General features: G+C 36.9%; 2 protein-coding genes across 4 annotated transcripts in view; both read left to right on the top strand.

The window, feature by feature from the left end:
• Positions 1-1,598: 1,598 nt before the first annotated feature.
• The window catches only part of PH4alphaEFB (prolyl 4-hydroxylase subunit alpha-1), a 147,400-nt gene continuing 133,302 nt past the window's right edge, over positions 1,599-15,696 (top strand). The window contains exons 1-2 of one of the 3 annotated variants that reach the window (XM_073961015.1): positions 1,601-2,012; positions 2,307-2,546. The gene's annotated coding sequence lies outside the window, so the exon portion shown is untranslated. Of the gene's footprint in view, positions 2,547-15,696 lie in introns of all 3 variants that reach the window. The other 2 variants (XM_073961014.1, XM_073961016.1) reach the window with 2 other exon arrangements.
• LOC141391480 (uncharacterized) overlaps positions 13,144-15,696 on the top strand; it is a 28,994-nt gene continuing 26,441 nt past the window's right edge. Inside the window, exon 1 of the mRNA XM_073964362.1 lies at positions 13,144-14,158. Within this exon, the coding sequence (XP_073820463.1) occupies positions 13,144-14,158 (1,015 nt within the window). The remainder of the gene's footprint in view (positions 14,159-15,696) is intronic.

Genomic DNA, 15,696 nt, shown 5'->3' with positions numbered 1-15,696 from the left:
TTAAAAAAGGTTAAAAAATCCACGCTTTCAGGCAATTTCGGGGACAGTTAAAATAGTCTAAAAAATCTACTCTTTCAGGCAATTTTGGCGACAGTTAAAACTAGTTTTAAAAATTCACGCTTTCAGGCAATTTCTGGAAAATAAAAATAGTTTAAAAAAATCCACGCTTTCAGGCAATTTCGGGGAACGTAAACATATTTTTGAAAATCCAAGCTTTCAGGCAATGTCGGGGACAGTTTAAAAGTAGTTTAAAAAAATCCACGCCTTCAGGCAATTTCGGAGACAGTTAAAAATATTAAAAATAACCCACGCTTTTAGTTAAAAAATAGTTTAAAATATTAAAAATAACCCACGCTTTTAGTTAAAAAATAGTTTAAAATATCCACGCTTACAGGAAATTTCGGAGACAGTTAAAAATAGTTTAAAATATCCACGCTTACAGGAAATTTCGGAGACAGTTAAAAATAGTTTAAAAATCCACGATTTTAGGCAATTTCGGGGACAGTTAAAAATAGTTTTAAAATCCACGATTTCAGGCAATTTCGGGGACAGTTAAAAATAGTTTAAAAATCCACGCTTTCAGGCAATTTTGGCGACAGTTAAAAATAATTTTAAAAATACACGCTTTCAGGCAATTTCGGGGACAGTTGAAACAGGTTTAAAAATCCACTTTCAGGCAATTTCGGGTACAGTTAAAAATAGTTTACAAAATCCACGCTTTCAGGCAATTTCGGGGACAGTTAAAAAAGGTTAAAAAATCCACACTTTCAGGCAATTTTGACGACAATTAAAAATAGTTTTAAATATCCACGCTTTCAGGCAATTTCGACGACAATTAAAAATAGTTTTAAATATCCACGCTTTCAGGCAATTTCGGGGACAATAAAAAATAGTTTAAAAAATCCACGCTTTCGGGCAATTTTAGGGACAGTTAAAAATAGTTTAAAAATCCACGCTTTCAGGCAATTTCGGAGACAGTTCAAAATATTAAAAATAATCCACGCTTTCAGGCAATTTCGGGGACAGTTAAAAACAACTTGAAAATCCACGCTTTCGCGCAACTTCGGGGACAATTATAAAATATTTTAAAAATCCACGCTTTCAGACAATTTCGGGGACAGTTAAAAAATAGTTTAAAAAATCCACACTTTCAGGCAATTTCGTGACATGAAAAAATAGTTTAAAAAATCCAGGTTTTCAGGCAATTTCGGGGACAGTTAAAAACAGTTTAAAAAATCCAAGATTTCAAGAAATTTCGGGGACAGTTAAAAATAGTTTAAAAAATCCACGGCTTAAGGCAATTTCGGGGACAGTTAAAAATAGTTTTAAAAATACACGCCTCCAGGTAATTTCGGGAACAGTTAAAAATAGTTTTAAAAATACACGCTTTCAGGCAATTTCGGGAACAGTTGAAAATAGTTAAAAATTCACGCTTTCAGGAAATTTCGTGGACATGATGCTGTCTAACAGTGTATCTGAAACCACATTAATGTTCTCTAGTATGTTGTCCATGCATACGTATGCCTATGTATATTCTCAGAGGCTTATCTGTACGTAGAAGAACAACAAAACCAAAACAAAAACGACACGAACGCGCTACCAAACCGTAACCGTTTATCTACACAAAGCAAAAGCCGAAATAACTCAGTGTACGATTGAATCTGTTAAAGCGCGGACGCAGTACTTCTTTTCTTTCGTGTGTTCGTTTTCTTCTCCTTCTGCTTGGAAAAATAGAATAACCAAAAGACAAAAAAAAAACTAAAACAAAACGCAAAAAAGGAATAAAGGATATTTTATCTGTGAATAGAAAGAAATTAAAAATTAATTACAGATTTCCATAATTACAAGAGAACAAATTTTATTTGAGAAAAAGAAATTTCCATTTCTAAATCAATAGCCTCCCAACTAGCCAATCAACGGAGTGTCTGTCGTCTGAACATTTAACTATTTGCTTGCTTTATGTCATTTCCTTTCAATTAACGAGGGGTGGTGGTGCAGTGAAAATCATCTGTGTGAGTTGTTGTTGTTCGTGGACGTTTGTTCAAACAGAACGAGTGCGTGTACCGTACCGAGCCTATAAAATTGTGTGAAAACCGTTTAATTTGTTTGAGTTTTTAATTCTCCGGTCGGCATATTTTTTTTCGTCGAAGTCAGAACGTGCATTTCTCCCGCCCGTCATCTATCTTGGGCAGTTTTTGTTGTTGCTGTGTTCTTCGTTCGGTGGCATCAATTACCAGCAATTCAAGAGAGTGTCTTGCATTTGTAAACACTCTCATTGTTGTATGTTTTCCTTTTTTACATTGTAGGTATCTGTGTATCTTTGTATCGGAATATTCTTCTTCATCAACTGGAAAAAGTGCGGGGGCGTAAAACGTAAGAAAATCACACAAGAATTGCAGAAAAGAAACCAACAACAACAAACCAATAAGAAAAGCAAAACCGCATATCCCCTGAATGCTCCAGAACGAGGCAGAACATAAACGCCACATTCTCCTCCATTGACCCCATATATCATCATCGTCGTCATCATCACCAACAACATCCAAGTAAGTAAAACAAAAAACATATTTTCTATTTTTTAAGATTAAGTTTGTAATTAGAAGAATCTTCAATAGGCAACAACAGCCAAAGGCAGCCTTAGTAGTTCCTTGTGTAGATGATAAGCAGTTTTGTGTTTCTTACTGTGCGGGCTTATCGCTTGTCTTGAACCGGCATTTTTAATCATTTAATGCTCTTTTGGTTCATTCATGGTTGAAATGAAAGAATCTTTGCATTTGAGAAATCGGGTCATGTGTAGATTTCCTAAATCGAAGAAAATTCTGGAAAACCATAATTTTTGTTCTCTGGAGGATTGGGGCCATTTAATATTTGTTTGAACGTACACATGTTGTATTCCGTAGACATGTTTTATTATTTAAAAAATATGCAAGCGTTATGTTGGCCGCCACACGTTGTCCATTCATAGTAACGGAGAGGGACACGTCATTTGCCTTTTTATGCCTCCGGCAGAATTTCATTTTACTCTTTATCTCATCTGTTGTTATCAGCTGAGGTTTGCATCATAACTTCCAGATGATTTTTATGTGATGCTGTAATGGTAATCGGTTGTCCGGCGTAATGTAGGAGATTTGTTCTGAGAATTATACTTAACGGTATTTGTAATTCCGACTGACAGCATTTTAAGGTTTTGTGGCCCACATGTTGTTGCTGTTGTAACATCTATGATATTATTGTATGTTCGTTTTCCTGCTTAGAGGTAGTTTACACTATCTATCAATGTCATATGACACGAAATAAAAACATTCCATATCTACCCACGCAGGCAATGTAGACGTAATTTTATTACAATTTTGCTGGTGTGGAGGCACAAAGTAAATGGCGTAAGGAAAATCCCTTACATATAGTGTAAACTACCCCTTAATCCGGCTCCGGTTCTATATATAGATTTAGGAATGTGACTGTTGCAATAGGTTGTAACCTCAAAGCTACTGGTGTTAGTAGGGGTGCAGTATCACCAATCCTTGTCCTATAGGAATTTAGACAGCTGCACCATCCCGAAGTATTTGACGATGTACTGCAAGGACCGCATTCACATGTTAGTAGTTTATGGCATCTTCGACTGCATCTGTGTGAATGCTATTCAATCTTTTTTGATAGGCTTGCTGGTCTAGAGGTTTCTCTGGTAACGTTGGACCTCTCTCTCTTGAGACCATAAAGATCCCTTCTGAAATGTATGGGGAAGTCCTGTCCTCTGTTAGGAGAACTCTCATGTAACAATCAAGCAAGTACTACAACGAGACCATGTCATTGTGCTGTCGTACTGGAAGAATCTTTATCTCCTCATGTTTCGATGGGTTGCAACCAAAACACTACTGGGGTTAGTTGAGTAGGTTTGGCCGGGCAGTTGAAAAGGTCCAGCGCGTCGCCCGAGCCTGTGCCGCATGCTGGGCATATGTTTCCACTGTGTTAGCAAATCTTCTGCACCATTCCGAAGGTAACATACCCAAAACTACTCTGGTTTATCGAAGCAGATGACGTTATTCAGCTGCGATAGATGAGGGATGAACTCCAAGGACCACATTTATACGATACTAGTCAATGTGAATGATATTCAAACCTGCTTCATAGACTTTCTGGTCTAGGCTTTCTCTCCTATATCGTTGGACCTCTAGATAATGAAGATCCCTCCTGATATGCCTGGAATCCTATCCACCATACGGTGATTAGAATGACTCTCGTGGTAACACCCGAGCCGTACTGCCGTACAATGTTCATTTGTCTACACCCCCAGTACTGGCGGCTAGGGACTTGAAGACTTTGTGCTACATCTTAGCTTGTCGCAGATTAGCTGTAATATGGGCGGCGATGTAAACCTACTATGTGCTACCGTTCACACTGTAGACTAATTGGCATTGGAAAAAGGTTGTAAAATCGATCAAATAGATGTTCAGCTTTTCACAAATAACATCAGGAAAGGTACCCGACGCAAAAACTTCAATCACCTGGATTGGTGATCTCAAGACATCTGGATGGGTTGGAATACAGGAAAGTTAGAGCAGTTCCGGAGATATCACCACACCTTTGGAATGTAATGAACATACTTTCAAATGATACCCCTAGGATATTGGGGTAGTTGGTGGTCGGAATTCTGCAACCATCGACGAGGATAGTGTTGACTCTGTGTGGGCAGTTGAAAAGGTCCAGCGCGTCGCCCGAGCCTGTGCCGCATGCTGGGCATATGTTTCCACTGTGTTAGCAAATCTTCTGCACCATACCGAAGGTAACATATCCAAAACTACTCTGGTTTATCGAAGCAGATGACGTTATTCAGCTGCGATAGATGAGGGATGAACTCCAAGGACCACATTTATACGATACTAGTCAATGTGAGTGATATTTAAACCTGCTTTATAGACTTTCTGGTCTAGGCTTTCTCTCCTATATCGTTGGACCTCTAGATAATGAAGATCCCTCCTGATATGCCTGGATGGTGGAATCCTATCCACCATACGGTGATTAGAATGACTCTCGTGGTAACACCCGAGCCGTACTGCCGTACAAGGTTCATTTGTCTACACCCCCAGTACTGGCGGCTAGGGACTTGAAGACTTTGTGCTACATCTTAGCTTGTCGCAGATTAGCTGTAATATGGGCGGCGATGTAAAGCTATTATGTGCTGAACGGTAACACTGTAGACTCATTGGCATTGGAAAAAGTTTGTTAGATCGATCAAATAGGTGCTCAGCCTTTCACAAATAACATCAGGAAAGGTACCGCAAAAAACCTCAATCACCCGGATTGGTGATCTCAAGACATCTGGATGGGTTGGAATACAGGAAAGTTAGAGCAGTTCCGGAGATATCACCACACCTTTGGAATGACATTAACATTCTTTCGAATGATACGCCTAGGATATTGGGGTATGTAGTTGGTGGTCGGAATTCTGCAACCATCGGCGAGTATAGTGTTGACTCTGTGATCATTTCCACATACCATATGGTGAACCCTAAACCCGATCTCAATGCCGTTTGTAGGTGGGTGGAATGCATAGAAGGTAGAGATTTAACAGTTTCGGAAATGTCACCCCACTTTGGAGAACTCCTTGTTTCTCTCTACTCTTGTTCCGTACTACGTACGACTGGCGGCCACACATATATTTGATTATCCAATATTCCAAACTTGACCGACAGGTAGCTGCTCGATGTCCTCAAACAACGTGTAGTTCTTGACTGCATCAATGGCTTTGATAAGTCGAGCGACACCGGCGGTTGAGTCATCGACTTATATGTGTGAAAATGGCGTGCAGCGCTGTTATAGTGCTGTGCTGCTTATGGGACCCATGCTGATGATCGGTGTCTGGATATCTATTTCTGATGCCAGAGAGGAGTAAAGCCTTTTCACATTTTCCAGATTTCAGATAATTGTGGGAGGCTGGAGAAATGTTGAGAACTTTCGTGAGATACTCAATTGCCGGCTCATACGTATGCTTCAACATTCCATGCTGGAACGCTTCGGATGATTTAGAGTTCCTAATGATATTTGCAATATTATCTATTGTAAATGGTAGCGGTTCTTCCTCGGCAGGAAGAGATGTTATGTTGCCTAATAATCTTCACGTCGCTTGTATTCTCCCGGTGTGTTCTACAATTTGTTGATTCAAATAACTTACCTATTAGGATCAGTCAGCGTAACGTTGCCAAATGCGACTGTGGTGCTATCTACCTTTTTGCCAGTGTTCCAGAGTTACTCTACTGTTGCTCACAGTTTACTGATACCGGCTTCAATGTTGCAACCTCTAAAAACGATCTGGCCACTTGTTCCGCTTGTGCCCACCGACCAACCTAGCTCTGGGATCATTTGCTAGTCCCGCCGCTTCTGCTGTGAAATTTTGGTCGCACTTCGGGTTTTTGACTGCTGCCATGATGTCTTTTAACATCCTTTTGATTGGTGAACACTCTGCAACTATGCCAATTAGCTTTCCAATGATTGACGAAAATGCGTCGTTAGGATGTGACGAAGTCGGCGGTATACTGATTTAGATGATTAAAAAAATATTGCCTGATACAAGAGAAAGGACGGGTTGCCAGATGACGTCACTTATCTGACTACGTGACATGATGTCTGACGAACTATGGCACTCCGCTTATTTTAGTAGGGTCATTCTCTGCTCAGCCTCTGGTAATTATCTAGGAACAAATGCAACAACTCATGATAGGCATTAAAGTGCCCTAAGTCCATTATAACCTTCCAAAATAGAGCTACTCTTGGGCCTATAACCTGGAGTATAGCTATTAATCAGCCGGATATATATGTATGTTAAGCAATTCGGCCTCGTAGTTACACACCTTACCGATTTTCCCAAACATTCCATGTGTGAACAGATTAGTGGGGTTAGCTGCCTGGGTTGGGGAAGCCTATGAATGAAACCGTGACAGGGATTCTGCCTGCATCTCACCGAAGTTTGAGTGTGGTGGATGCGGATGTGTCAAATCGATTCTAGGTTTGAGGGTCGAAATATACATAAGGACCCTATATGGGTTAGTCGTAACATTTTGTGTGGGAACTTGTGGAAAACCAAATGTTGTGAGGACTGGCCGAAACACTATGTTTTCGAGTCAATCCGGTACGAAAGAACCCGATGCCGTGGGCTTGTGGGAAGTGAATGATGATTGTTTCACAAACATCCCAGAAGGGACAAGGGAGACTTATCACACATCAATGAGTGCAGCCCGATTCATATTAGCTCAATGATATGGGGCCTACAGTTATCGCCGAGTCCAAACGTCGTGTCTGTCTCACGACAACACTTGTAGAGGAGTATTACATGGCTGAAATACTTTTTACCAAGGACGGACCCCCATTTATTTTGGTTAGAATTTGATACTTCTGTTACATATTTTATTCCCCAGTTTTCTCATATTTTATACGCCAAACACAGTATTTGTCAAATGTTGATACTATTTTAAATATCTGAAGAAATTCTTGTCAATATATGTTAAAACCTGTTCAGATTTGCCAAAGAGCAAAGTACCTTCATTATTAAAGGGAACTAAATATTCCACAAACCAAATATTTCTTCAAAATATTGTTGTTATACCCTCAGCATTTATGCTAACGAGGGTATATACACTTTCATACGGTCAAATTGTGCCTCATCGAAGTAATGGTTTTAGACCCCAAGAATGTTTGGACGAAATCCGTTTCAGACAATTTGGTGTTGATTTAGCCATGTCTGTCCGTCTGGCTAGCTAGAGCGCACAATAACGCTCGAACGGACCACAAAAGTTCGAAAATGTTCGCTAAAATGGTACGCGCGATTTCTCATAAACGTAGCAACCGATTTGGTACAAACTTTGGATCTCTTAATATTGTCGAAACTTAGTTTATGTTCAAACTTGGACCATATCTGTCCAATCCTTGTGGTACCACCCACACAAATGTTCAACATTTTTGTGTGGTTCGAGGATCCTTGGAACATTTTTACCGATGGTTTTCCTAGTGGTCCTGTTTACAGCGATATTATGTTCTTCGTAGGATAGTGTGATAAAAAAACCCTATCTATCGATATGGGATTTTTGGGTAAAAATGTATATCAATCCACACAGGCTGAGGATATATCTTTGCGGTAAAGCCGACTGATACTTTTTTACTTGTTTTAATTTGTAGTTGTAGATAACCCCTTCATAATAAGGGTTACATAATTTGACCTTTCCGTTTTCTGTACCTAGAAACAATAAGATGTCGATTGACCTTTCCAATTAGATGTGTTTCTGTTACCCGTAAAATCCTCAATCATCTGGACACACGTTGTACATACATACATATGTATCCCTTAAAAAGTACTATAAACAAAAGACATTGAAGTAGTTCTTGGAATCTACCTGCTGATATTATAATCATGACTATTTTGTCGTTAATTGTTCTGGTTTCACAATAAAGATCTCAATTCCAATGATTGATTTATTACTTTTTGGATAACTATAAAAGATTTGATTTAATTTCAATTGAAAGGCGGCCGAAATAGTGCAATTAAATGTCTATCAAGACACAAGAAAATAAAACAAATGAAGTGATTGTGATTTTTATTTCATTGATAAAAGTTTCTAATTATTTTTTCAGCTCAAATCTTTTTTCTATTTTTATTGTTTTTTGTGTAATGTCTGCTTGTATTTATTCTGATTTATGTGTAGATTTTTTTTATTACCATAGGTTCTAGTTACTTCCATCATCATCATCGTCATCACTGTTCCAATGTATCATGTCATCATCCCAGCTTAGAACATACTCGTAGTACATATGGGATATTTGTTTGTGTTCATGGTGGCTGTGATAATCTCTGAATTGTCTTAAAACAGAAATCTAATTGAACTGAATAGAATGGGTATTTTTTAATTCATTGTTTCCAAACACTCCTAAACTACGACTTCTTATCACTTTTAATGAACTCTGTGTTTATTGTCCATCCAAGCCTTCGTTTTTTTCTCCTTTACAATTCCTATTAAATTCAAACATTTTGTGTATTTGTTTTTTTTTTTTGCTGACGTTGTGTTATTCTATTTTTAACCAAACACTTTTTGTTTGCTTTATGGTCACGTAGCTAGGCCGTATTGTATTCTCAGACCTAAGAGAAGAAAGGCATTAGGCGTTACAATGTGTGTCGGTGTGCAATGTCTGGGGTGTAATATGAGCTGGGGCCATGCATATCAGTTAATTTCAATTGCAACAAGAGACGAAAACAAGTGCAGTGTTAAGAATGGGTTCTTGTTAGGAGATTTCTTTAAATTATGTTATTTTCTGTTTAAATTTCCATTGGGATTTTTTTTCAAAATAATTGATAAAATTATTTTGATTTTGGTTCTAGAATCTAAGGATATGTTTATATTACAGCCCTTTGCAGGGTTAACCTTCTTAATTAGGCAAAGGAATTGACATTTGAAACAAACTGTGTTTGTTAAATCAGGTTATATATAAACGTATTATAACACCTACGTTTCTCTTACAGTAATGCTTGGTTTACATTTACGAAATCCACTCAATTTCAACTGTCAGTTCTTTTGCGTATACGTCAAATGAAAACCGTGAATTTTTTAACAAAATCGCACTGTACCCAAAATAACCTTGAAGCGTGGTTTTTTAAATAAATTAGCACTGTCCCAAAAATAATAACACTTGAAATCGAGTGGATTTCAACTGTCAATTCCTTTATGTATACGTCAAATGAAATCTCGTCTGAAATCCAATGGAATTGACAGTTGAAATCGAATGGATTTAGTAAATGTAAACGTAATATTAGAGTCCATAAATCACAGCAATAATTTACTTTGTAAATCGTCCTTGCAAGGAATAATATATTAGAACTACTAGACAAATATGGTATGCAAATTTTAAATCAACCTTTCAACATTTTAGCAAATGCACACAGCAATACAATTACAATTTATTGCAATTCCATTTTATTTCTACGTATTTTCTTTTTTTGTTTTTGATTTTTATTGGTGTCATATTAATCAAGTCCATGCACTGAGTACACTGAGTATCTGTGTTTTCTATTTCTTCCCAGTTGTTCAATAAATAGCAATTGCCTACTTTGACATAGGCATGTAACTAGTTACTCATTGATCCTAGTTACTTTACACCCAAAAATGGCACACAAAATAGCCTATAGACTGCTTTTGTCATTAGAAATGGGCTTCCCTGCCTATCATGTCAATTCACTAGTTAAAGGTAATGCGGCGTGTAATATATTGACTATTTTATAGACTACCGATGGATAGTGTAATTGACAATGTTTCTCTCTTGTAATCTCTTTTCAACATTATTTCTTTCTTAAACAAAATAGAAAAAATATTCTGTCATTTTGTTTATTCATAATTAAAAAAAACTTATTGATGCCTTTGTTGTGAAAAAGTTGAAGATACAAAAAAGAACGTTTTATGAGATAAACATAGATAGGATGAATAGTTTAAGAAGAATATTTATAATATATGTGGTAAGTATTGACACATATCTTGACACAATTCATTATCGCGCCATTTTATTAAACTTCTATATTCCAGGAACTTTTGAATGATCTAAAGGACCCACAAGAAAAACATTCCGAGGACCAAATAAACATATGTCGCTGTATCAAGTAGTCATACACTAGTTCCAGTATCAAGGATCAAGATCTATATACATATATACAAGATTATATCGTCCTTTGTAAAATATTTGCGCTCCATGTAATAAAATATCTGACTTTAAGTTACTAGTATTTGTGCCTATCATTTCTGACTACCGAATTGACTGGTTACTGGTAATGCAGTGAAGGGACAATTGGGTTTCTCAAGACTATCGATTTGACTGGTTACTGGTAATGCAGTGAGGGGGCAATAGACCCCTTCCTATGACATCCCCATGTTAAATTCACCAGTCTATAACATTGCGAGTAGATTGGGTGGTAACTAGGGGTGTTTACCAGTAGCCAGCAAAATTGCTAGTTATTCCCTAGTTACCCGAACAACTGGGTTCCTTTTTGCTTTTGTATGTGTGTGTGCATTCGATTCTTTCTTGTTTTTTTGTTTTGTTTAGTTCTTTCGTCAACATATTAAGTCATCTGAGAGAAACATGTGGATGTGGATAGAATGGAAGAGAGCTATAAATATAGAGAGCAATTGAAAAACAACCCCTTAATATGTAATATGTGCTGTGTATCATCTGTGATACGAATGTCAGAAATAGTTCTAGATAAAGATAAAAGACGTTGCCATATACAATTATTACGACGTTTCTTTTGAATTGAATTGAATTCCTGTTGGAATAATTCAGTTGCCATATTTTCTAACAGATATGCACACAAACTCTAATAGGAATATTTGGTTGAAAATATGGAGTGAAATCAAAACCTTATATAGGAATCAAAGATGTCAATATTATAAGATAGGAAAAGTCAATTGTGAAAAATTAACTGTAGAGGGAGTTAACCTCTGTTGCTACGATATCATAGCAACATTCTGTTAAACGAAAACTGTTATCCATTGGAATATTGACAATAAAAACATTAAAACTCAAATTTTACGGCGTTGACTTTTGTTTTTTATTAAATAAAAAATAAAAAATAGTGAAGAAATAAATTTCAGCCACAAAACACGACGTTAATGTTTTCTGCCGCGAGAAATAAGAATCAAAAACGATTGGCATTGCTGTTATCAATTCCAGTGAGTTGTGTAGCCATCTGTAACCAAAATGTGGAACTATTAGCATATGTTTTTGGAAAATGCATTTGTTCGGGTCTTTATTGCTATACGTCTTTGATAGGAATGACTCTTTACAGATACAGAAGCTCGGCAAATACACTTGAAAATTATAAGGTCGACATTACCTTAAAGCGTGACTTATTTTTATTCTCCCCAAAATTGCCTTAAGGCGTGGGTTTTTTTAAATATTTTTTAACTGTCCCCGAAATTACCTGAAATTAACTATTTTTAACAGTCCCCGGAAGTGCCTGGAAGCGTTAATTTTTAAACTATTTTTAACTGTCCCCGAAATGGCTTGAAAGCATGGATTTTTTAAACTATTTTTATCTGTCCCCGAAACTGCCTGAAAGCGTGGATTTTTTTAATATTTTTAACTGTCCTCGAAATAGCATTAAGCGTGGATTTGTAAATATTTTTAACAAGCCCCGAAATTGCCTGAAAGCGTGGATTTTTTTAAATATTTTTAACTGTCCTCGAAATAGGATTAAGCGTGGATTTGTAAATATTTTTAACTAGCCCCGAAATTGCCTGAAAGCGTGGATTTTTTAAATATTTTTAACTGTCCTCGAAATTGCCTGAAAGCGTGGATTTTTTAAATATTTTTAACTGTCCTCGAAATAACCTTAAAGCGTGGGGTTTTTCAACTATTTTTAACTGTCCTCGAAATAACCGTAAGCGTCGATTTTTTAAATATTTTAACCGTCCTCGAATTTGCCTGAAAGTTTGGATTTTTTAAACTATTTTTAACTGTCCCCGAATTTGCCTGAAAGCGTGGATTTTTTAAATATTTGTAACTGTCCTCGGAATTACCTGAGAGCGTGGATTTTTTAAATATTTGTAACTGTCCTCGAAATTACCTTAAAGCGTGGGTTTTTTAAATATTTTTAACTATTGGAGTTATTGGTTTTGTTTGACACCCTCTTGCAACACACAACACAACTTCATGTAATTGCATGCGATGTGTTCGCATAGTGTGATCGCACACACAAGATGTGCGCATGTGTAAATAGCCCTAGCATAAGTTTTCATACCTAGCAGTTAAGTTGTAAATATTCTTGTTATGATCACTCTCAATAAAGCAACCACAGAGAACAGAAGTGTGTCTTCTTCATTTTACCGTCGGCAGCAAATAAGAATAAATAAAATAGTTACAACAGGTTATGGGCCCAGGCTACTCTAAAGGAAAACGTTATTGGAATACTGAATTGGAAAAGAAAATATAAAGTGATAATTGGTGACCGGATTGATTAAAGGACAACTCTGAGAATAAACGTTGGGAAATTTAAGTTTGCCTAAAAATAGCTACCTGGGAAGTGAATGTGCCAAGAAGGTTGAAGAAACATTTTGTGAGCCTTAACTGTGTGTCAGTTGTTTATTTTAATCGTGTGTCGATTTAAAACTAAGCAAAATGTCTTCTATGTTCAACATTGAAAAATTGTCGGAGGATAACTACGAATCCTGGAACCTGCAAATGAAGTCCGTTCTCATTCACCAGGATCTGTGGGAAGTGATATCCGATAATGATGCTGTCGAGAAAAAGAGTGCCGAGTGGAAGAAAAAAGATGAGAAGGCGATGGCGACGATAATTCTATGCATCTCCCCAGTGCAATTGTCGTACATCAAGAAGTGCAAATCAGCGAAAGATGCGTGGAATTCTCTCAGCGATATTCATCGACCAAAAGGGCCAATAAGGAAGGTGTCTCTCTTCAAACAGCTCCTCAATATGAAAATGGAAGAAGACGATGCCGTACAAGAATACCTGTGCCAATTCGCGTGTGTCGCAGACAAATTGGCAGAGGCAGGTATAGAGCTGAGTGAGGATTTGTTAGTCATCATGATCCTCGCCAGCCTGCCCAAATCATTTGAGAATTTTGTGGTTGCATTAGAGTCACGTGATGAATTGCCCAAATTAAGTGCTCTAAAAGCGAAATTGGTGGAAGAAAATGAGAGGCGAAAATCTGCATTGGGCATGGAAGACAATAATCCGACGACGGCATTTATGGTAAACAATAAAAGAAGTCCCAACAACAACACGAGAAGAAATTGTGATGCTCATCAACGGCACCCCAAGAACAACAATATTAGAAGAAATTACATCGCACAGCAATGGAGTCCCAACAACAAGAATACAAGAAATCACAAACAGAATCCCAAAAACAAAAATAGTATAAACTACGACGCAAATAGACAGAACCCCAACAACAACACAGGTAGCAGGCAAAGGGGATCGCACACAAGCAACAACAACAATGTGAAGTGCTACAATTGCGGAGGCAGAGGCCATTTCGCTGCACATTGTAAAAATGCAGCGAGAAAGGGTAATGAGCATGCGTACACAGCTTTGACGGCGGTCGACAACAACAACGTCAGTAAAAACACATGGTGTTTTGATACCGGTGCTTCATCGCATTTATGCTCTAACCGTAATTTGTTTACGAGTTTTGAGGAGCACCATGAGGAAATCTCCCTAGCTGATGGCACAAGAATTCAAGCGAAGGGGAAGGGGAGAATTCATTTAAATGAGGGTGACGTTGTGCTGAACGATGTGTTGTTTGTGCCGAAATTACAATGTAACTTCATATCGATTGGAAAAGTAGCTGTAAAAGATCATGTGAAATTTGGAGAAAAATGTGCGACAATAATAAACAAGGGACGAGTGGTGCTGAAAGCAAGGAGAGTGGGAAATTTGTTTTTGTACAGCGAGCCGAATAAAAGTGTGTCTATGGCAAATGCAAAAAGAAATCAGATGAAGTCCCGTTACGGTCACCATAATGGGGAGAGCCCAAAACAACAACAACGAAATTCGAATGTGTTTCGAAAACAAAGAACAGTTAGGTCAAAAACTGTCGATCCCTTGTAAGTGAAGCAATATGCAGGAGGAGAAAAATAGATTTGTTTGTCAATCTTTTGAAAGACCTACCATAGCATTGTAAATAGAATACTGTGTGTATTTTTAAGTTTTATGTTGGCAAAATTAGGGTGTAAGAAAAATAAAGAATTTTTGAGTTTTGGTATGAATAGTTGAGTATGTGTGTTGAGGAGGAGTATTGGAGTTATTGGTTTTGTTTGACACCCTCTTGCAACACACAACACAACTTCATGTAATTGCATGCGATGTGTTCGCATAGTGTGATCGCACACACAAGATGTGCGCATGTGTAAATAGCCCTAGCATAAGTTTTCATACCTAGCAGTTAAGTTGTAAATATTCTTGTTATGATCACTCTCAATAAAGCAACCACAGAGAACAGAAGTGTGTCTTCTTCATTTTACCGTCGGCAGCAAATAAGAATAAATAAAATAGTTACAACATTAACTGTCATCGAAATTATCTTAAAGCGTGGATTTTTTAAATATTTTTAACTGTCATCGAAATTATCTTAAAGCGTGGATTTTTTAAATATTTTTTACTGTCATCGAAATTATCTTAAAGCGTGGATTTTTTAAATATTTTTAACTGTCATCGAAATTACCTTAAAGCGTGAATTTTTTTTAAATATTTTTAACTGTCCTCGAAATAACCATAAAGCGTGGATTTTTTTAAATATTTTTAAATGTCCTCGAAATAACCTTAAAGCTTGGATTTTTTAAATATTTTTAACTGTCCTCGAAATAACCTTAAAGCGTGGATTTTTTTAAATATTTTTAAATGTCCTCGAAATAACCTTAAAGCGTGGATTTTTTTAAATATTTTTAACTGTCCTCGAAATAACCTTAAAGCGTGGATTTTTTTAAATATTTTTAACTGTCCTCGAAATAACCTTAAAGCGTGGATTTTTTTAAATATTCTTAACTGTCCTCGAAATAACCTTATAACGTGGATTTTTTAAATATTTTTAACTGTCCTCGAAATAACCTTAAAGCTTGGATTTTTTTAAATATTTTTAAATGTCCTCGAAATAACCTTAAAGCGTGGTTTTTTTAAAATATTTTTAACTGTCCTCGAAATAACCTCATAAGG

The sequence above is a fragment of the Musca autumnalis genome, unplaced genomic scaffold, assembly GCF_047663935.1.
Source record: "Musca autumnalis isolate F117 unplaced genomic scaffold, ASM4766393v1 scaffold_1, whole genome shotgun sequence".
In the NCBI taxonomy this organism is placed as follows: domain Eukaryota; kingdom Metazoa; phylum Arthropoda; class Insecta; order Diptera; family Muscidae; genus Musca; species Musca autumnalis.
The sequence above is the reverse complement of the archived record's forward strand: the minus strand, read 5'-3'. Positions and strand labels throughout refer to the sequence as shown.